Raw genomic sequence first — 19303 nt, forward strand, 5'->3', positions numbered from 1 at the left:
AAACCTGGAATGTCACTGGGAAGCAGTACCAGCTTCTCCCAGGAGCATTCTGAAAGCTCCAGCTGTGGGAGCACTCTCCTGGCTGTGAAGCTCTGAGCATCTCCTGGGTCAGATCTGTGGAACCGTGACAGCTCCAGAGGCTTTTCCAAGACACCTGGAAGCACCCCTCACTACCCAAACCTTCCACGTGCTGGCTGCTTCCCTGGCACAGGTAATTTGGGATGTGGTGGGTGGAAAGACCCTTCCTGCAGGGCAGGGAGTGGGCAGGCATGCAGCCCCTAGCCTGTGGCACCCTTTTAATGTCACTTTCAGCTTTTGAGTGGTTTCCTGCCAGGAATTTACCTTGGAATGGCTTCCTTGCTTGTGCTGGGAGAGGTGACTGGGTGCACGCAGCCCTGCGGGTGGTAGAGGCTCCAGAGGGAATGTGCCTTCCCTTTGGGACCTGCTGGCAGCCCCTGAGGGAGTGCTGCCATCAGGGCAGCGAGCACAGATCCGGTTCCTTCCCCACGGGATGGAGCAAACCCAGAGAGCCCTTGTTGAATGCAAAGGTGGATTTTAATGAGCGGGCTCGGGGGGTTCCATCCCGGCGAGGCTGTGTCCCGAGGCCTCTTCCCTCGGGATGCTCCCAGCAGGGATCAGGCTGCTCCCGCCCCTCCTCACTCGGGCCTGCTCCTGTAGTTGTAGATGTTGCTCAGGACCCAGGCTGTGGGCAGCAGGAAGGACGAGAACATCACGGCGAGGGCCACGGTTTGTTCCTGAGGGGGACAAGGAGCAGGAATCAGTGGGATGGCTGTGCCACAGCCATGGCACACAGGGCTCCCGGGATGGCTGCCCTGCTGCAGTCCAACACCACGCCCAGCTCGCTTCCCATGCCCTTCCCAGTCCTTGGCACCTGCCCTGGCGCTTTTGGGGAGCAGAGCTGTTCCCACTGGCAGTGGATGGAGCTGGTGCTCTCCAGGTTTGTTGTTTCTCTGGGACACTGGAGCAGTGCATGACCTTGAGGCTGTGGCCGGGGCCTGCAGAGTTCCTGACTTTCAGATGACTTTGGGATGGGAATTGCAGCCAGCAGCAGCCCCTCATCTCCCCACTGCAACCAGGACAGCATTAACCTCCCACACTGGCACCTTCCTTTGATTTATTTGCCTGGGAAAAGCCTCTCCAGGCTCCTGCAGCTGCTTTCTTGAAGACCTTGGAGAGGCGGCAGAGGGAAAATCCCAAATAAAGGGGTGGAGGGAGAATCAGGCAGCATTTTGGTGGAAAGCTCATTTTTCCCAGCTCGTTTCACCCAGCCCGGGAAGGTCTGGTTTTGGGGGGACTGTCCCCACAGGGGGACTGTCAGAGGGACCTTGGGCTCTGCAGTGACAGCAGCTCCTGTCCTTGCCCGTGGGAACACCCATTTGGGATCACTGTCCCAGGATAGGGGGGCAGGGTTTGGATCTGGCCCTGAGGGACCACCAGTGTCACTGCTGCCCCTTGCCCTGGGCTGCAGGGGACCCCCAAACTCAAAGGTTTAAAAAGGGGCTGAAAGGACAAAATCAAAGAGAAGCAGGAGCCAGGGGTGGGGGAGCAGGGCATGGACACCATGGGGGTGTGCTGGAACCTGAGGGCTCATTCCTTCTTTTCCTCCCCCTCCCTTTTTGCTTCCTCCCCCTTCCAAAGCAATTTGGCCCTGACACAACAGAGGGTTTGGGCCCCTCCAAGCGGGCTGCTCCCACTTTTCCAGCCCCCCAGGGTACTCACACCAGGAGAGAGCGGGTGCTCGGGTGGGAGGGAGCGGAGCTGTGCCCGGGGGACCCGGCTGATCCGGAGTGCAGCTGCCAGGAGCTGGGAGCCCCTCTGGAAACCCCTCATGGCGCTCTCAGGGCGATCCCGCTGCTCCTCGCTCTGCAGCTGCCCAGCTTGTCACTGTCACTGCTGCCACCACCCCCCGCCACTCCTTGGCACAGCTCCAGGGCACAGGGAGGAACAGCCTGACACAGCCAGGCTTTCCCAAAGTGCTCTCTGCTTCATTTTTCTACCCTTAATTGGTTTTGGATTTTTTCCCCTTAGCACTGCTCAGGACTCTGAGGCAAAAAACTGTCCCCAGCCAGCACAGGGGGACACTGGGATGTTCTGGAGTGCAGATCTCCCCTTGGAGGGGCCTTTTCCCTTAGAGCAAAACTCTTCCTTTGGAGCAGAACTCCTCTCTCCTTGGACCTCCTCTTCTGTGGCCTTTTATAAACTTCATAACACTCAAAACACCATTCAGTGAGAAAGGGCTCACTGGAAAGGGTTATTTCCAAATTCCTCTGATAAAGGGAAGGAAGTGGGGTGCGTGCCACTGGGATCACCTGGGGAAGGAACAGCTTGTCCCTGCTGGTGGCTGCTGGAGGGGGATTCCAGTGCTCCAGAACCCCTGTGGATGCCCAGCCACTCTCCAGGGTCTGGATATTCCTGCCCTCAGCCTGTGCTGGAATCAGCAGCTGGTTGTGAGGAACCAACCAAAGGGGAAATGAATCCTGCTGGGGCCCAGGTGGGATTAGAGCCTGGAATATAAAGGAGTAGAGCTGGGAGCTGGAAGTGTTGCTGCTCTGGCTCTGCCCTTTGCCAGGGTGTCCCCAAGGCGTCCCTGGGGCATTGACAGCTGCAGGACTGACCCAGCCAGGCTCCAGGGAGCTTTTCCATGGATTTACAGTGCAGGACAGATGTGTTATGTCAATCCTGGAAGTGCTGGATCCTGGTGAGCCCCGAGAGGCTGCTCGGAGTGGCCGGTGGCCCTGGCTGCAGCTCCAGCCCTGGATCCCTGACCCACCAGGACGGGACCAGCTGGAAGGGGTTGGGAAAGGCATGCCAAAGCCAAAGTCCAGATGGAATTTTTATCCTCCCTGGAAACAGGCGAGGGGAAGGGTCAGAATGTGGCCGGGGCCACGGGAGGTCAGGGGGGTGTGCTGCTGACTCGGCTCTCTGCCAGCAGCTTTGGGATCATAGCTCATCCAACTCAGTTTTCCTCTTTCAGTTCCTCCTTCCCAGGCACAGGGCAGCCCCAGGACTGCCGCGCTCCCTCTGCGGGCGCTCAGCTGGACAAACACCTGCGTGTCCAGGATCATTTTTCCAACTATTTCTTTTTAAGGAGACGACCAGAAAAAAAAAGCGATTTCCTTCCTTCTTTCTCGGTTGGGGAACTTCCGTCCTTCCCTGGAGCAGCCTCTCCGCCTGCACAGGCTCAGCCTCGGTACAGAAGGCAAGACTTACCTCCTCCCTTCCGCACCCTGGGGCTCGGGCTGGGTGGGGATTTTTCACTTTCCCGAAGGCAGGATTTTCCTCCCAGCTCAGTCTCAGTGAGGAAACCGAGCTGAGCTTGAGCGTTCCTGCATCCGCCTGCTGTCAGGGAGGGATTTGGGGGCTGGGCACCCTCCTTGCCCCCGTGTCACCCCGGCTGGATTGCCAGCTCTGCTCAGTCTCTCAGAGCCTCATTTCGTCATTCCTGTGTTTTTCCTGCGCCCGGCATTGCCAGGAGCCAGCTGCAGCTGCCTTTTGTCAGGGGCTGCTTGCGCGTGTCTGTATCTGTACATATCTTCAGTCATTAATTATATATGTGTTTGTACACGACACGTAAATATAGTTTTATGTATAAATCGGTGGAATAGAAAGGTCCTGCCTCCTGTGAGGGGGAACAGAGGGGTGCAGTGGGCTGGGAGAGGGGGAAGTATCAGGAACTTTTCAAAGTGTCACGGAACAGCACTGGGAGGAAGAGGAGGCCAGATGGGGAAGGTGGCTGTGTGTGTCGGGAGAAACTGGTGCAGCCCCATCCCGGCAGCAGAAGAGGAAGAGGGAGGAGGCTGAGAAGTGATGAAGCCTGTGAGCTTCATCCTTCATCCCTCAGGATATGGGACAGCTGGAGATGGGGTGAGGGATCGGAGAGGATGCACTGCGGGATTGGGAGGAAGCTGGGATGGGGGAAAACCGCTGGAGGTGACCAGAGGGGACACCAAAAGGTGGCAGGTGGGGGTGTGACAGGGAGCTGACTTTGTTCCCTGTGAAAAACGCCAATCACTTGTTTTTTAAATTTTAAAAGTTTAATAGTAATAAAATGGTTATAAAAATAGTAATATAATTAGAATAATAAAATTTGAACATTTGAGGTTAGGACAATATGAGACAATAAAAACAAAGAGATACGGATGTCCGGGTACCTTTTTCTGGACAACACAAGCCCGAAAAAGGACACCTATTAACAGAGGATTAACCCTTAAAAACAATTGCCTGTTGCATATTCATACATCTCATACATGATGCATAAATTCCATAAATACAGGATTCTGTCTGGTCACTGTCAACTTCTTCCTCTTAATCCTCATGCTGTCTTCCAGTCTGAGCGAGGTGGGAAGTAGTTAGTTTTCTGCTGATAAGGGAGCAATAAATTCCCTTTCTCTGAAAGATTTAGGTGTCCTGTGGCTCCTATCTGGTGCGAGTCCTTTCTTAAACAAATATCTTGCATGGCATAGTTCCTATTTTAACATTATGTTATAACCTAAAATTATATTTAAGAAAATTAATACTGCATAACTTTCTAACATACACATACGATATTCATTTTAATACTTGCGAAAAGCCAATCATAAAATACACATTTTTCACATCCCCTCAGCTTCCATCCCATCCCTGCGGCCCCGCAGGTGGGGCTGGCGGCGATGGCCGATGGCGAGGGTGGCTTCGGTGTGTTCACGGCCACCGCCCTGCCCGAGGACCCGCGGCTGCTGCCCACGGTCACCAACGCCTTCCTGGGCACCCGTGTGTTCCGGGACATCCTGCACGCCGCCGGCGTGTACAGCGGGGCGGCGGGGGACACGCACCGCGCCGATGTCCCCAGCCCGCTGGGGCTGCGCATGGCAGCGCCCGGCGCCCACAGCCCGGCCCAGAGCTTCACCCTCAACACCTGGACAGGTGAGCAGGGAGCGGCGCCCGGCCCGGGGCTCTGCCGGAGCCTCGGTTCTCGCTGCTGCTGCCTCTTCCGCTCGGGCACATCTTCCTTCTCCTCGTTCTCCGCTCGCCTCGGGCTGCTGTTCCTCTGGAACACGCGGGAAATCCCGCTTTTGTGTGGGAATAAGAGATGTTCAGGCTGTAGCTCTATCCCTGCTGGCCTAGGCTCAGCAGACAATCTTTAATCCCGGAGCCTGGTAAAATGTTTGATGGCACAGAGCATCCCTCAGCAGCTTGGCCAGGCTCGCTGTCACCAGTGTTCTCCAGTCCACAACTGGACCCCATCCTGGGAAAAGCAATTTTTTGGCTAGTAGGAACCAGTAGATAGGGCAGGATCCAAGTGTTTCCAAAGCCTGGCGGCTCTGGATGTGCTTGCAGGGACCTTCAGCCACACGATTCGGGCCCCTGGCTACACGGCCACCCACCAGCTGTACGCCCACCACTCCCTGGTGCACCTGATGGCCTGCAGCGTCACCATCCGGCGCCTGGATGGCTCCACACATCCCGTCACCGTCCAGCTCCAGAGCCTGTTCGTGCCGCAGAGCCAGGACCTGCACTTGATCCCAGGCCCAGACTTCCAGGGAGCGCAGTGAGTGTGGGGAATGGGGGTCCCCGCCCTGAGCCCACCCTCTGCGGGCTGTGGCACCGTGCCCTGCTCTCCCCTGGGGAATAAACTGCAGGTGTAAGGCTGGAACAGGGCTGGAACGGTGAGGGGTGAGGGGCTGGAACGGTGAGGGGCGTGGGGCTGGAATGGTGAGGGGCGTGGGGCTGGAATGGTGAGGGGCGTGGGGCTGGAATGGTGAGGGGCATGGGGCTGGAATGGTGAGGGGCATGGGGCTGGAATGGTGAGGGATGTGGGGTTGGAATGGTGAGGGATGCGGGGTTGGAATGGTGAGGAATGCGGGGTTGGAATGGTGAGGGATGCGGGGTTGGAATGGTGAGGGGCGTGGGGCTGGAATGGTGAGGGGCGTGGGGCTGGAATGGTGAGGGGCATGGGGCTGGAATGGTGAGGGGCATGGGGCTGGAATGGTGAGGGATGTGGGGCTGGAATGGTGAGGGGCGTGGGGCTGTAATGGTGAGGGATGTGGGGCTGGAATGGTGAGGGGCATGAGGTTGGAATGGTGAGGGATGTGGGGCTGGAATGGAGAGGGGTGTGGGGCTGTAATGGTGTGGGGCTGGAATGGTGAGGGATGTGGGGCTGGAATGGCGTGGGGCTGGAATGGTGAGGGGCGTGGGGCTGTAATGGTGAGGGATGTGGGGCTGGAATGGTGAGGGGCGTGGGGCTGGAATGGTGAGGGGCGTGGGGCTGGAATGGTGAGGGGCGTGGGGCTGGAATCGTGAGGGATGTGGGGCTGGAATGGTGTGGGGCTGGAATGGTGAGGAATGTGGGATGTGGGGCTGGAATGGTGAAGGATGTGGGATGTGGGATTGGAATGGTGAGGGATGTGGGGTTGGAATGGTGAGGGATGTGGGGTTGGAATGGTGAGGGATGTGGGGCTGGAATGGTGAGGGATGTGGGGTTGGAATGGTGAGGGATGTGGGGGCTTCTCACACCTGCTCTGTCCTGGCAGGTGTATTAAAAACCCCCTGAAATTAAGCTTAGAAACATTTGTATTACTTGCAACTCCAGAATTATGCCTCACACTGATGTGTGAGGACAGTGAAGGTGACGGGGGCTAGACGTGCTTCCAAAGAAGTGAGGTTGGAGAAAACAGGAGGTTTGTAGGAGATTACCTCTAGAACAGGATTCCTGGGACCAGAGGCCGTTTGGGATGCCAGAGGGCAGGGTGAGATGAGACATTGGGAAGAAACACCTTCCCCAGTCTCTTCCCGTCTCCCTCAGCTACATCTACGGGCAGACGCTGGTTCCCGAGGTGGAGGGGGGCCCCCGTCCCACCGTGCACATGCTGTGGACCCCCATCCCGCAGCGGCTGACGCTGTGCGGGGGGCAGCGGCGGCGGCGCTGGCAGTTCCTGGCGGCGGTGGCCGGCAGCGAGGAGGAGGCGAAGCGCAGCTACAGCGCGGGGCTGGCGCTGCTGGCCGCGGGCTCGCTGCACCGCTCGCACGTCCGCGCCTGGGCCGCGCTGCGCCGGGAGTGCTCCGTGCGCCTGGACGGGCCCGCGGCGCTGCGCCAGGCGCTGCACGGCTGCCTCCACTACCTGCTGAGCGCCCTGCCGCCCCGCCGCGGCCCCGCGGGCCCCTTCCACGGCATCAGCCCCGGCGGCTTGGCCAACGGCACCCGCGGCGAGGACTACTGGGGACACGTCTTCTGGGACCAGGTGAGGGGGGCTTGCAATGGGCGAGACTCCGTCCTCGTCGGGGTGAGGGTGTGCTTGGAGGGTGGAGCTGGCGGGAGCATTTGGATGCCTGCCCCCGGCCCATCCCGGCGCGCGGCCCCGCAGGACACCTGGATGTTCCCGAGCATCCTGCTGCTCCACCCCGAGGCGGCCCGCGCCATCCTGCACTACCGCGTCCGCACGCTGGAGGGCGCCAGGCGCAACGCGCGGGAGCAGGGCTACCAGGTGCGACAGGGACACCGGGCGGGGTGGCACCTGGCCCTGTCCCCAGGGCAATCCCGGGCTGGGGTGGCACCTGGCCCTGTCCCCAGGGCAATCCCGGGCTGGGGTGGCACCTGCCCCTGTCCTCAGGGCAATCCCGGGCTGGGCTGGCACCAATTCCTGTCCCCAGGGCAATCCCGGGCTGGGCTGGCACCTGGCCCTGTCCCCAGGGCAATCCCGGGCTGGGGTGGCACCTGGCCCTGTCCCCAGGACAATCCCGGGCTGGGGTGGCACCTGGCCCTGTCCCCAGGGCAATCCCGGGCTGGGGTGGCACCTGGCCCTGTCCCCAGGGCAATCCCGGGCTGGGGTGGCACCTGGCCCTGTCCCCAGGGCAATCCCGGGCTGGGGTGGCACCAGCTCCTGTCCCCAGGGCAATCCCGGGCGGAAGTGGCACCTGCCCCTGTCCCCAGGGCAATCCCCTGCTGGGGTGGCACCTGGCCCTGTCCCCAGGGCAATCCCAGGCTGGGGTGGCACCTGCCCCTGTCCCCAGGGCAATCCCGGGTGGGGGTGGCAGCAGCTCCTGTCCCCAGGGCAATCCCGGGCTGGGGTGGCAGCATCCCCTGTCCCCAGGGCAATCCCGGCTGTTTCAGCGGGACACAGCACAGGGCGATGTGTCCATGGGTGCCTTCTCTCGGCAGGGAGCGAAGTTCCCGTGGGAGAGCGCAGCCACTGGCCGGGAGGTGTGTCCCGAGGAGATCTACGGGGCCCAGGAAATCCACGTCACCGGGGATGTGCTGATGGCCTTCGAGCAGTATTACTGCACCACGCAGGTAAAGGGAGGGTGGCCCGGTGGCAGGACACCTGGGCACTGTCACTGTCCCTTCCCTGAGGAGCTCTGCTCTCTCTGCTCCGCAGGCTCCCTCCTGCAGCCCTGCCTGCTCTGTCCTTGCTCCTGTGGGCGCCTCAGCATCCTGTTGGCTCAAACCAGGCCAGTCTTTCCTCCTGCTCCTCCACCTCCTCAGAGCTCCTCTCCGTCCTCCTGCTGGCTTTGGGTCTGGTGGAGTCTCCCTCATGGCCCTGTTGTTCCCCCAGGACCTGAAGCTGTTCCGGGAGGAGGGGGGCTGGGAGCTGGTGGAAGCCGTGGCTCAGTACTGGTGCAGCAGGATGGTGTGGAGTGAGGAGGAGCAGCTCTACCACATCAGAGGTACCTCTGCCATGGGAATGGGGTGGAAAGCAGAGGCTTGGAGCCACCTGGTCTGGTGGAAGGTGTCCCTGCCCATGGCAGGGGGGTGGAATTGGATGGGGAAACCCAAACCACCCAGGGATTCCATGACTTGAAGGTCCCTTCAGGATGCCCTGAGGATGAGGTGCCTGCATGCACAGCCAGAGCTGCATCCCGGGCTGTTCCTGCTTCAGCACTGTCACTGTCCTCACGTTAATTAAAGGGAGGGGACTAAAATCAGTTTAAAGGACTAAGGATAATTTACTTTTTAAATAAACATCAGTCTCAGAGGCTGTGAGATTTTGAGGCAGCGAGCAGTTGGCCATAGCTCAAGATAATGTCAAGTTCTTTGTTACAAGACAATATACAACTTTCTAATCCAGTGGACTGTTGCTACAGAGTATGTTTTGCTTTTCTAACCTGTCACCTTTACTTTTACTGCAGTGTGGATACTTTTAACCAACAGGCTGTTATTACAAGTACACACACACTTCTATTGTATCATCTAAACTCTTAACCTGTTCTATACAATTACACTCTGAAGGTTATAAACCCTTCACCATTTTATCAACAGTTTCTCACTTACTTAGGGCTTATTCTTACTTATAACTATAGAAGCATGAGTTGATGATTTTTCTACTTAATGTCTGCATACTTTATTTTTACATCAATCCAAGCTCCTTCCAAGGCTGCAAATTAAACCTTTTTGAGTCTGTGGAATTTTCTATTTTTCCATTTCCCACGTGCATTGAGCATCCCGCTGGAAGTGTGGGATCTGCCAGCAGGATCCAGAGGGGCAGCAGGGTCCCCTTCCCCCAGCCATGTCCCCAGGGAGGGGCCCAGGGCCAGGGCAGCCCCTGGGTGTGCTGGGGTGCCAAGTGTCCCTCGTGTCCCTGCAGGTGTCATGCCCCCAGACGAGTACCACAGCCATGTGGATAACTCTGCTTACACCAACGCCGTGGCCCGGCGCAGGTAACCTTTGGAATGACTCCTGGGGGCACAGCCTGGCTCTCTGCTCTTCCACTCTGCAGGGACGGGAGCAGTGGGGCTCCCGAGGGGATCCTTCCTCCCTCTCCTCACCCCCTCTGCAGGCAGAGGAGGAGTGGGGGCTCCCCCGGCTCCTCCAACCTCTTCAGTGCCCTCGTGAGGCTGAGAGGGATCTCCATTCACAGCAGGGCTTCTCCCTTGGCATTCCTTGGGGTGTCTGTGCCGGTGGCCGGCCGGAGACACCCACAGCCAGGGAAAGGAGCTCCTGGTTCCGTGATGGAAGCTGTTAGCCCTGGCTCAATCTCTGCCCCTTGGTCTCCCACAGCAGCTTTTTTCTTGCAGCTCCTTCTGTCCCCTCTCTCCTCTCACCACCACCCATCTCTGATATAAAACCCTGTTCCTCCTTCTTTCCAGCTTAAATTTTGCCACTGACTTGGCTCGGGACCTGCTGCTCCCAGCGCCAGAGGAGTGGGAGGACCGTGCCAGGAAAATCAAAGTGCCCTTTGATGAGGAGAGGAAATATCACCCTGAGTACGATGGCTACAGCCCAGGTGAGCAGGGAGGCAGTGGCAGCAGCCCATGGAGGTGGCTCAGCCCATGGATCACACTTTTAACCCCAGAAGGATCAGAATTCCAACTGGGTCAGACTTGGGGATGGCAGAGGAGGAGTCTCTGCTGTTGCTGCAGTGCAACAAGCTGGGCTGGGGTGGTTTTCCTGCCTCGCTGGATTGTTTCCCATCAGTGGGCTCCAAAACTTAGGAAATTTGGGAACTGTCTGAGCAGCCCTGTCCCCAGGTGAGCCGGTGAAACAGGCAGATGTGGTGCTGCTGGGGTTCCCACTGATGCATCCCATGAGTGCCGAGGTCCGCAGGAATGACCTGGAGATGTACGAGCCCGTCACCGACCCGGCCGGGCCAGCCATGACCTGGGTGAGCACAGGGCAGAGCCCAGCTGGGATTCCCCCTGGGAGGGGTGCTGTGGGGCTGGGATGTGCCCTGGAAATGCTCGCTCTGGATGGAAGGGTGGGGAGGTGGAGCTGCTCCATGGCGCTGTCACCGTTCCTGCTCTGGCAGAGCATGTTTGCCGTGGGCTGGCTGGAGCTGAAGGAGCTGCAGAGAGCCCGGAGCCAGCTGGAAAAGTGCTTCAGCAACATCACGGAGCCTTTCAAGGTGAGTGCAGGGGCTGCAGATCCCTCCTGCTCCCAGGCAGGTGACAGTGGGATTGAAAGCCACAGAACTGCCTGGAGCATCCCAAATCAATTCCTGCGTCATCTCTTTCTCCGGCTGGTCAGGTCTGGGTGGAGAACTCGGATGGGTCGGGAGCTGTGAACTTCCTGACAGGGATGGGTGGATTCCTGCAGGTCATCCTCTTTGGCTTCACGGGGTTCAGGTGAGACCTGTTGTGCCACTTTTAACTCCCAAGCAGCCACTTGTCCCTTGAAATGTCCCTGTTTGGCTGGAGCGAAGTTGGGAACAGGTAAGAGGCTCGTGACAGGTCCCATTTGGGAAGCAAAATGCCATTCCCTAAGCCTGTTCTCTGCTTCAGCAGCAGCATCCTCCTGTCTCCTTTGGATGTGGTGAGGAAACACCTCCTGCAGCCTCCCTGTGGCCTCCCTGCTCACACGGGGCTCCGGGAGCCTCCCTGGAGCGAAGTGCTGAGCAGGCATCGCCTCAGCTTTAAAATATCCTGGGAAAACACGGAGCTGCTCATGTAATTTCAGAGCCCTGGTGGTTTCCACCCTGGAGCCACCGTCTCTTCAGCCTATTCCTGGTTTAATTGAGGCTGGATCAAGCCTTTTGATTCCCAGTGAAAACTTCCAGCCCTAACCATGTGTTTTCACTCCGCGTGTGTGGCCAGAGCTGCTGGGAAACCCGCCCCATTCCCTGGCGGAGCTGGGTGTGAGCTGCTCTATTCCCAGCTGGAAATCTGGGCTTTGGCCAGGCTGGGAGGTCTCCACGTGCCCAGTGTGTGCTGGGTCAGGCCCCTGGTGGCACAGGCTCACACCACAGCCTTGGGGCTCTGGCCACATTCCAGAGGTGGCGGTGACATTGCGCAGCCACGCTCCCGCCGTGGGACACGGATCCTGTGCAGTGCTGGGGTTCCCCAGGCCCCCAAACCTCCCCTGAGCCCCCTCCAGCCCCTGAAGCCCTCTCAGCCTTCTAGAGCTGGTGGTGGAGAGCTCTGGGGCGCCAGGGTTTGGGCTGGGGACAAGAGGGGCCCTTGTTTGTCCTCGCCCAAAGCCAACGCCCACACAGACAGCTTGGCTTGGCTCGGGGCTGGAGGGAGAGCTGGGATGTTTGTTCCATTGTTTCTGGGGAAGGAACACTGCTGGGGATACAGAGCAGACTGATGAGGTGATTAAAAGATGGTTTATTTATTGCAACATCAGCCTCTTGGAAGGCTGAGACCTACATTGAATGCCATCACATCAGAAGCAGTTTTAATTTTAGTTACAATGTCTTTTATATATTTCTTATCATATCTTCTATATTTCTTAATCAGCTACTTCTGCAAAGCTCACTAGGATCTTCACAAACCGACCATTAATTTTTCATCATTGCTACAAATGATAGCAAATTGCTACAAATCATTGCTACATTTTACACCATTCTGCTGCAATGTGCTTCTTTTTATCCAGTCACACAACTCTACAGAGGCTCATTGCTGGAGCTCCTACTTCTTGCCAAGTTATATTGCTAGACTTTAAAATTTTCTGCTATCTTGCTTAACGTATTTATTCACTTCCATGAGGCATATTTCTGCTTGAACTAGAAATCTTTATTCTTACTTGGTGTCTGTTTCACTTTTCTGTTCTAAACCTCCAAGGCTTAGGTCAAACACTGCATCCATCTCCATCTCTGAGCCTTGGGAGCTCTCTGTGCCTGCATTTCCCCCGGAGCAGCCCTGCTGAGCTTCCAGCCCTGCATCCTGTGGGAGCTGAGGGTCCCCTGCCCTGAGAGGAGGAGCAGGGCATTCCCCAGGCTCTGAGCCGGGGCAGGAAACTGGGCTGCATTTTTTAGTTGTGAAATCTGACCTCGTGGAAAGCCCCGGCCCCGGCTGTGGAGCTGGGATGGGATGGGAATGTCTGGGGTGGGCTGTGGGATCATGGCTCCAGCAGTTCCTCACCAGGTGCTCCATCAGAGTGTTCAGGATTTGCCCAGAGAGCCGTGGATGCACTGAGCACCCTTCCAGAGCCCTCTGGTGTGCATGAGGGGTGATGCCCAGAGAGTGGCTGCTCCCTGGCCCCGAGCTGGGCTCCTCTGTGGCTCCTGCTCTTCCCACCCTGGCTGCTCCTGCCTTTCCAGGATCACGAGGTCTCGCCTCCTCTTCGATCCCACCTTTCCCGATGGTATCACCAAGCTGGAAGTCTCCAGCATCTCCTACTTGGGCAACAAACTGGAGGTCAGCATCACCGGGGAGGAGATCAGGATGGAAGTGACTGAGACCTCCCGGGACCCTCCGGCACCTCCGCTGGAAGCTGTGCTGGCGTCGGGACAGCGCTTTCCCCTGGGGGAAGGTATGGCCTGCGTCTGCTCCTGGCAGCAATTCGGGCAAGGAACCACTCCCATAACTCACACAAAGCTTTTGTGCTGCAGGGCAGAGTGTCTCCTTCCCCACAGCCCCCGGGTGGATCCAGAGGTCGCCCAGCAGGATCCCCTAAAGCCTGACTGATCCGGGTGCTGCCCTCTGGAGCAGCAGAGCCGGGATGCTGCTGCAGGGGGAAGGGAACACTGGGTGGAAAGGGGGTGCCAGGCTGTGCCAGGAGGCCTTTGCCGCCCCAGGACTGTGTGTGCCACCTGTCCTTGTGGCCCCAGGGGGTCAGTGGCTGAAGCTGTCACCATGGCTGGAGCTGTCACCATGTCTGGGCCCCCCACTCCCCTCCACACATCTCTTACTCAGCACACAAGAGGAAACCAAGCCTGAAAATGACCATTTCAATTGTGTTTGCTGAACACCCACGAGTTGTTTATGCTCTCAACATGTTTGTGTGTCTAAGGAAGCCCATTCCTCACTCCAGGATCCTGACTCCAGCTCCTCCAGCATGTCCTGCCCCTGGTCCTTGCCTTCCCCATGTGTTGCTCTGTGGGCTCAAAGGGCTGTGGAGGCTCAGCCAGTGCTGTTTCACCAGATGAATGATGTTTTGGCACTAAATATTACTCCAAAATATGCAGCTGAAAGCTTTTTAACCCCGTGTGGGCAGCACACAGCTCCACTCCTGTCATTTGGTGTGTAACATCCCTCACATGTCTTTAAACCCTTGTCTACACTATTCCCACTCTTTTCAAGCAGTTCTGGAGTTAAATCCTTTCTCATTTGGCGTCTGAAGGGCTGCAGGATGACATCTGTGGTGTTATCCTGTCAGATGGTGACAAGGGCAGCGTTTTTCCATGCCTGAGCAGCCTCGGGGCGAGCAAAGAGCTGCTGTGGCTTTGCTCTGGGACGCAGTTTTTGGTGTCCCAGGAATCCCAAGGAGTTCCCCTTCCTGCACAGGGTGGGCACGGTACCCCCAGCCCCTCTCTCTGGGCTGCCCAGCCTCCTCCCCTGCCCACCCTCCCTGTCCCCTGGGAGGGAGCAGGGAATGCCGGAGGCGTTCCCTGCCCCGAGGGGTCTGTCCCGGCCAAGCCAACCCCAGGAATCTCGGCCCGGGTTATAAAAAGCCCCGCGGCTGCTCCGTGCCCCGAAGCATCTGGGAATGCTTAGGGCTGGAGCAGGGACTCTCCCGCTGCCGTGTAATTAGTGTAATTACTCGGGTGCTGCCAGCCCTTCATTAGCGGCAGCTCTTGGCACGCCAGAGGGACCACGCTGTCCCCAGCCCTGTGCACCGGGATTGGGATGGGGCTGGGATACAGGGCTAGCTGGCAGTAAAGGGGGTTTAGCCCAAAAAAGAGATCCTTTAGTCCCAAAATGAGCTGTCTCCAGCCCAGGCACGGAGAGCAGGGAGCACTGGGAGTGCTTCCCAACCCCCCCTGTCCTGGCTGGCATGGCTGGGGATGTCTGTGTTGCTGTCATGAGTCTGCAGGTCTCAGCTCCATTTGGGACACCCCCTTTGCTTCATCCCAGAGCCCCAGCAGCATCTCTGCTTCCTCCCCTCCTCAGTCCTGGGGCCAAAGGTGGCCCTAAAGGCTGTGGGAACAATGGTGTCTCCTGGCTGCCAGGAGCTCCATCAGAGCCAAAAATCCCAATTTATGTTTTCCCTTTGGCACCCCCCTGCCCCTTTCCACAGGCAGAAACTCGGGCTGTGTGAAGCGTTTAATGATTTAAATAGCGACCGCGGAAGCTGGGGCTCCACACGGGAAAAGGGGAGGTAAAAAAACCCACAGGATAAACAAAAATAACTGGGGTTGGGGAGCGGGGTGGCACACAGGGGTGGTGGCCTTTTGGGGGGGCCACCAGCGGCGCAGAGGAGGTGCCAGCAGCCCCTCACCCTGGTCACTGCTCCTCATCGTCGCTCCCGCTGAACTGGTAGGTGAAGAATCCAACAGACTCCTGGGCCAGCTTGGAGAGGTGGATGACCCCGGTGACAACGAGGGCACCGAGCAGCAGTGGCAGCAGCACGCTGCCCGCCATGGCCAGGGCGTTGTAGCACCGCGCCTTGGAGCTGAAGTGCCGGGCAGCTTCCACGTCCCCGGCCACTTTCCTGTCCCGAGCCTGCAACAGCCGAGGAGAGACACTTCCCTCAGCCCCTTCCCAAAGCCCTTCTCTCCTCCCCTTTCCTCATCCCTTCTGTCAGTCCCTTCCCTCATCCCTTCCCAAAGCCCCTTCCCTCATCCCCTTTCCTCAGTCCCTTCCCTCAGCCCCCTCTTGCAGCTCTTTCCCACAGCCTTTCCTGCACCCCCTTCCTGCAGCCCCATCCTGCTCCAGGGCTTTGTCCCCCTGGCAACCCACAATCCATCCATCCATCCATCCATCCATCCATCCATCCATCCATCCATCCATCCATCCATCCATCCATCCATCCATCCCAGGCTGCTCCTGCTCCCCTCCAGTCCTGCATCCTTTCCCACTTGTGCTTTCCTTCCTGCTCCATCCAGAGCCTCTCTGGCTCCAGCTCCTGCCTGTCCCCATTTTTCTATCCCAGCCTAACCCAGCTGGAGCTGAGGTTTTCCCTCCTGCTTTCTCCAGAGCATCTCTGACTCAGATCCCTGCTTGCTCCCATTTTTCCACAGTTGGAGCTGCTCCTGCAGGAGCGGGGTGGTGAAATCACAGCCCCCATGGCCCTTTTTAGGATCAAGCAGCGCTCCTCGGGTGGTGGGCAGGGGGCTGTGGTTATCCACGGCTGTCCCACAGCCTCCCAGGAAAAGCAGGGAGGCTTCACCAGCGGCAGGGATTCTCCCTGCGGGGAGTGTTGGGATCGGCCTGGAGTTATCCCAAGCGCTCGCCGCCTCCCCGGCCATCCCTCCTTGGCACTCCCGGAGCCCCGGGCGCCCCGGTGCCGCCGCTCCCGTACCTTGACGGCGAAGGCGAGCGCCACGAAGCCCAGGCAGCAGAAGTTCATGTAGAGGGTGTTGAAGATGGCCCACACCAGGTGGTCGCGGGGCGCGGGGGCGGCGGGGGGCCACCTGTCCTTCGGCCGCTCCTCCCGGGGGTACGAGGTGTCCATGGCCACCGCGAGGGACAGCCGCGGCTCCGGCAGCCTGGCGGGAGCGCGGCGCTTTTATATCGGCGCTCCGCTAAATATAAACCCGGGAAATTACAGCCCTGGGGGACGCGGTTGTCCCGCAGGCCGGCCTGGGAGAAAGGCTGCCCACGGGCTTTTAATAGCCAGCCTTCCTCCCGGGATGAGGAGGAGCGCGGGAGGCTCCAGCGTGACTCTGGCACCGCAGGAGGGTCGCTGCAAGGCGGAGCCCAGGAGCTGCACGGCGCTGGCTGGCACAGGTACCCCCAAACCCACCTCTAGGTGCCCCCAAACCCACCTCCAGGTACCCCCAACCCCAGCCTCCAGGTACCTCCAGGGCTGCAGGGTGGGGGTGTGGGCAGCCAGAACACATGGAGGGGCTTTAATTTCCTTCTCCTGCCATCTCCAATGCGAAAAACACGTTTACTCTCTTGTGAAAACTGTAAAAGTTTAATAAAGGATAGTAGGTGATAAGGAGCACAGAGTAAAGATTATGGCTGGGCGTGTCTTGGTACTCAGTTAAGAGCATGCTGTTATCTTCGCAGACACTTCTTAAACACTTTTTTTCTTATATCAGCCTGTCGTATATTTATAGACTCTTGTGTATAGTAAACTTCTTTCTTAAACTAGTTTACGTATATTAAGAATTGCTCAGTATGACTCTTTTTTGGTTTTACTTTTTTAGAACGTGTATTTTTTGGTTGTGGTTTTAGGGTTTTTTATTACTGTTTTTAGTTTTGGCTCTTGCCCACACTGTCTTCAGACGGTGAGTGTTGATAGTTGGTATATCTGTAAGCAAGTGTCTTTTTTATGTGTTTATTGGATGTTATCTCATCTAAGCAGGCATTTTAACACAAGTATGCTTATACTGGCTGTTTTACTACTATGACCAAGCTTAATTAACAACAGAAATAAAAACTATATCTTTAAAAGTTAATCTATATCTTTACAGTAAAACTATAAAGTAAAACTATATCTTTAAAGTAACAAAGTTACTTTAACACTACACGTATAAAATCCATTTTAATACTTGCGAAAAGCCGATATTATAATATGTATCTATAACATCCAAGATGTTGGGAAGAAACTTCCCTGGGATTTGGGCTGGAAGCGCCCTGCTCCGCGGCAGGACGGAGGCAGGGAGAGGAGCAGGAGGAGGAGGAGGACGCCACAGAGATTCCCGAGGGCTCTCTGCGACATCCCGCGGCGAATGAGGTGACAGCGAGGGCGTTTGGCGTCCATCGGTGGCAGCGGTGAGGGACAGGTGTGTCACAGGGGCCAGGAGGGGTGTGAGCAGAGCAAAGGGCGGTGGGGGCTGTCCCCTGTCCCCACGCCCCAGCCTCCGCCCCGTCCCCTCCCGGGCGCTGCGGGCAGCGAGGGGACCGGGGTCACCCCCTTGGGGACCGGGGTCACCCCCTTGGGGACCGGGGTCACCCCTTCCCGGGCACATTTTGGAGGCGGGAGCACCCCGCGGGTGGGGCCAGGCGCTGGTCAGAGGCCCCTGAGCGTGGATATGGCGATGGCGGCGATGATGATGAAGATCACCAAGGCGACGGCGACCACCACGGAGCAGATGATGTTGGCCACCCTGGCGCGGTCGCCGTGGCGCCGAGCACCCTCCAGGTCCCCCAGCACCTTGCAGTCACGGGCCTGGGGGGCAAGCGGGGGGCTCGGGGTGTGTGGGACACCGGCTGGGGGGGCCAAGCCCCCCGGTTGTGCTGGGACCCCGGGGATGTGTCACCCGGGGCACGGGGCGAGGCCACCGGGGGGACCCCGCGGTGCCGGCACTCGGGGGGACACGCGGCTTTGGGGGTCCCGGGGTGGGCTGGCATCGGGGTTGGGAGACCAGACCGGGGGTCCGGGATGGGAGAGGCGTTTGGAGGGAGGCGGGGTGGGTGTCAGGGAGGGCTGGGGGTGCGGGCACGGCTCTGGGGGATCCCCGGGTGACGGGAGGGTCCCGGTCGGGGGTCCCGGGTCGGGCTGGGTGGGAGCTCCGGGGTTGGGGAGGGAGCCGGGACACGTCGGGGGAGGGAAGCCCTGGGAGGGGCTGGCTGGGGGTCAGCCTGGGTGGGGGTCCCGGGGCCAATCAGGGTTAAAGCCGGGGGTCCCCTCCCTCACCTTGATGGAGAAGACGAGCGGGGGGAAGCCGAAGCAGCCCAGCCCGCCCAGCGCGCACCACAGCAGCACATTGAACACCGACCAGAGCACGTAGTCCCGGGGCTGCGGCTCCGAGCGGGGGCCGGGGGCCGCCGCCCCCCAGCCGGAGGACTGCAGTGGGATGGACACGTCCGCCTGCCTGGGCTCCATGGCCGGGAATGAACGCCTGGAAGGGGAAGGGAGCGCGCTCAGGGCGGGGGAGCGGCCCCGCACCGCCCCGAGGAGGGAGGGGGGCACGGCCCTCGGGGACCCCCACCCCACCCACCCTGGGGTGCAGGGCAGCTCTGGGGACCCGTGGGGGGCTTAAAGGGACTTGGGGGAACCCTGAGGACTCCGAGGGGACTTGTGGGGTGTTGGTGATGTTGGAAATTATCTAAATTTTAATTTTTTTTTAATGTAACATCAGTCAGGAATTTGTTCGGCTGTGCCAAGAGGGAGGGGAATTCTACGTTTTTCTTCGAAAGACTGTTCAGAGGGCCGATGATCTGAACATCCAGAGATTGGGAGAAGCCAGAAGGCCATTAGCAAACATTAGGGAACATTAGCGACCATTAACCAACATCACCTCCCTGTCCGGGAAATTAATCGTCGAGAGAAACCGAAAAATGAGGAACAAATTAGCATCAGAGGCGAAGGGATCAAGAACCCAAGAACCCATAGGAGATCTAATACTAAGAATTGTAATTCTTAATTGTCATTTCAGACCGGTGAAGGAGAATTTCTTTGGGTTTTGTCTGTGTAGATATGGGAAACATCATGTGGATGGGAATGCTTTCCACCTCATGTCCACGCCAGGACAAAGTCATGCCTCATTCTGGAGGGCTTTTATTCTCCTCCCGAGTTTTGGTGGCAGGAGGGCTGCGG

At 58.4% G+C, this 19303-nt stretch overlaps 3 protein-coding genes and 1 long non-coding RNA gene across 4 annotated transcripts; 2 read left to right on the plus strand and 2 right to left on the minus strand.

The window, feature by feature from the left end:
• The first annotated feature begins 4631 nt into the window (after positions 1–4631).
• PGGHG (protein-glucosylgalactosylhydroxylysine glucosidase) lies at positions 4632–15064 on the plus strand. Its single transcript, XM_064425722.1, has 13 exons — positions 4632–4923; positions 5338–5548; positions 6803–7238; positions 7362–7481; positions 8156–8287; positions 8550–8661; positions 9579–9651; positions 10081–10217; positions 10462–10595; positions 10740–10835; positions 10958–11055; positions 12972–13183; positions 13263–15064. Exons 1-13 carry the CDS (start codon positions 4671–4673, stop codon positions 13325–13327), a joined length of 2079 nt encoding a protein of 692 aa, XP_064281792.1. The 5' UTR covers positions 4632–4670; the 3' UTR covers positions 13328–15064.
• A 24-nt stretch (positions 15065–15088) lies between these two features.
• On the minus strand, positions 15089–16721 carry LOC135303657 (interferon-induced transmembrane protein 5-like). Its single transcript, XM_064425729.1, has 3 exons — positions 16614–16721; positions 16115–16301; positions 15089–15315 (listed from the first exon to the last, which is right to left on the minus strand). The coding sequence occupies exons 2-3, from the start codon at positions 16265–16267 to the stop codon at positions 15097–15099; spliced, it is 372 nt and encodes a 123-aa protein (XP_064281799.1). The 5' UTR covers positions 16268–16301; positions 16614–16721; the 3' UTR covers positions 15089–15096.
• A 557-nt stretch (positions 16722–17278) lies between these two features.
• On the minus strand, positions 17279–18727 carry LOC135303658 (dispanin subfamily A member 2b-like). The gene is made up of 2 exons (XM_064425730.1): positions 18401–18727; positions 17279–17932 (listed from the first exon to the last, which is right to left on the minus strand). Exons 1-2 carry the CDS (start codon positions 18587–18589, stop codon positions 17774–17776), a joined length of 348 nt encoding a protein of 115 aa, XP_064281800.1. The 5' UTR covers positions 18590–18727; the 3' UTR covers positions 17279–17773.
• Positions 17767–19136, plus strand: LOC135303660 (uncharacterized). The gene is made up of 2 exons (XR_010365112.1): positions 17767–17905; positions 18846–19136. It is a non-coding gene; the product is annotated as an uncharacterized LOC135303660 (long non-coding RNA).
• Positions 19137–19303: the final 167 nt, after the last annotated feature.

Source organism: Passer domesticus, chromosome 6 (genome assembly GCF_036417665.1).
Source record: "Passer domesticus isolate bPasDom1 chromosome 6, bPasDom1.hap1, whole genome shotgun sequence".
NCBI lineage: Eukaryota > Metazoa > Chordata > Aves > Passeriformes > Passeridae > Passer > Passer domesticus.

Bases quoted from the DNA above. Each gene is read 5' to 3' on its own strand.
- LOC135303657 (XM_064425729.1), bottom strand. From the start codon at position 16,267: ATGGACACCTCGTACCCCCGGGAGGAGCGGCCGAAGGACAGGTGGCCC. The intron at 15,316-16,114 runs GTACGGGAGCGG...CGGCTGTTGCAG, and splicing joins CGCTCGCCTTCGCCGTCAAG to GCTCGGGACAGGAAAGTGGC.
- LOC135303658 (XM_064425730.1), bottom strand. From the start codon at position 18,589: ATGGAGCCCAGGCAGGCGGACGTGTCCATCCCACTGCAGTCCTCCGGC. The intron at 17,933-18,400 runs GTGAGGGAGGGG...CTTGCCCCCCAG, and splicing joins CGCTCGTCTTCTCCATCAAG to GCCCGTGACTGCAAGGTGCT.
- PGGHG (XM_064425722.1), top strand. From the start codon at position 4,671: ATGGCCGATGGCGAGGGTGGCTTCGGTGTGTTCACGGCCACCGCCCTG. The intron at 10,596-10,739 runs GTGAGCACAGGG...CTGCTCTGGCAG, and splicing joins CCGGGCCAGCCATGACCTGG to AGCATGTTTGCCGTGGGCTG. The intron at 13,184-13,262 runs GTATGGCCTGCG...TTTGTGCTGCAG, and splicing joins GCGCTTTCCCCTGGGGGAAG to GGCAGAGTGTCTCCTTCCCC.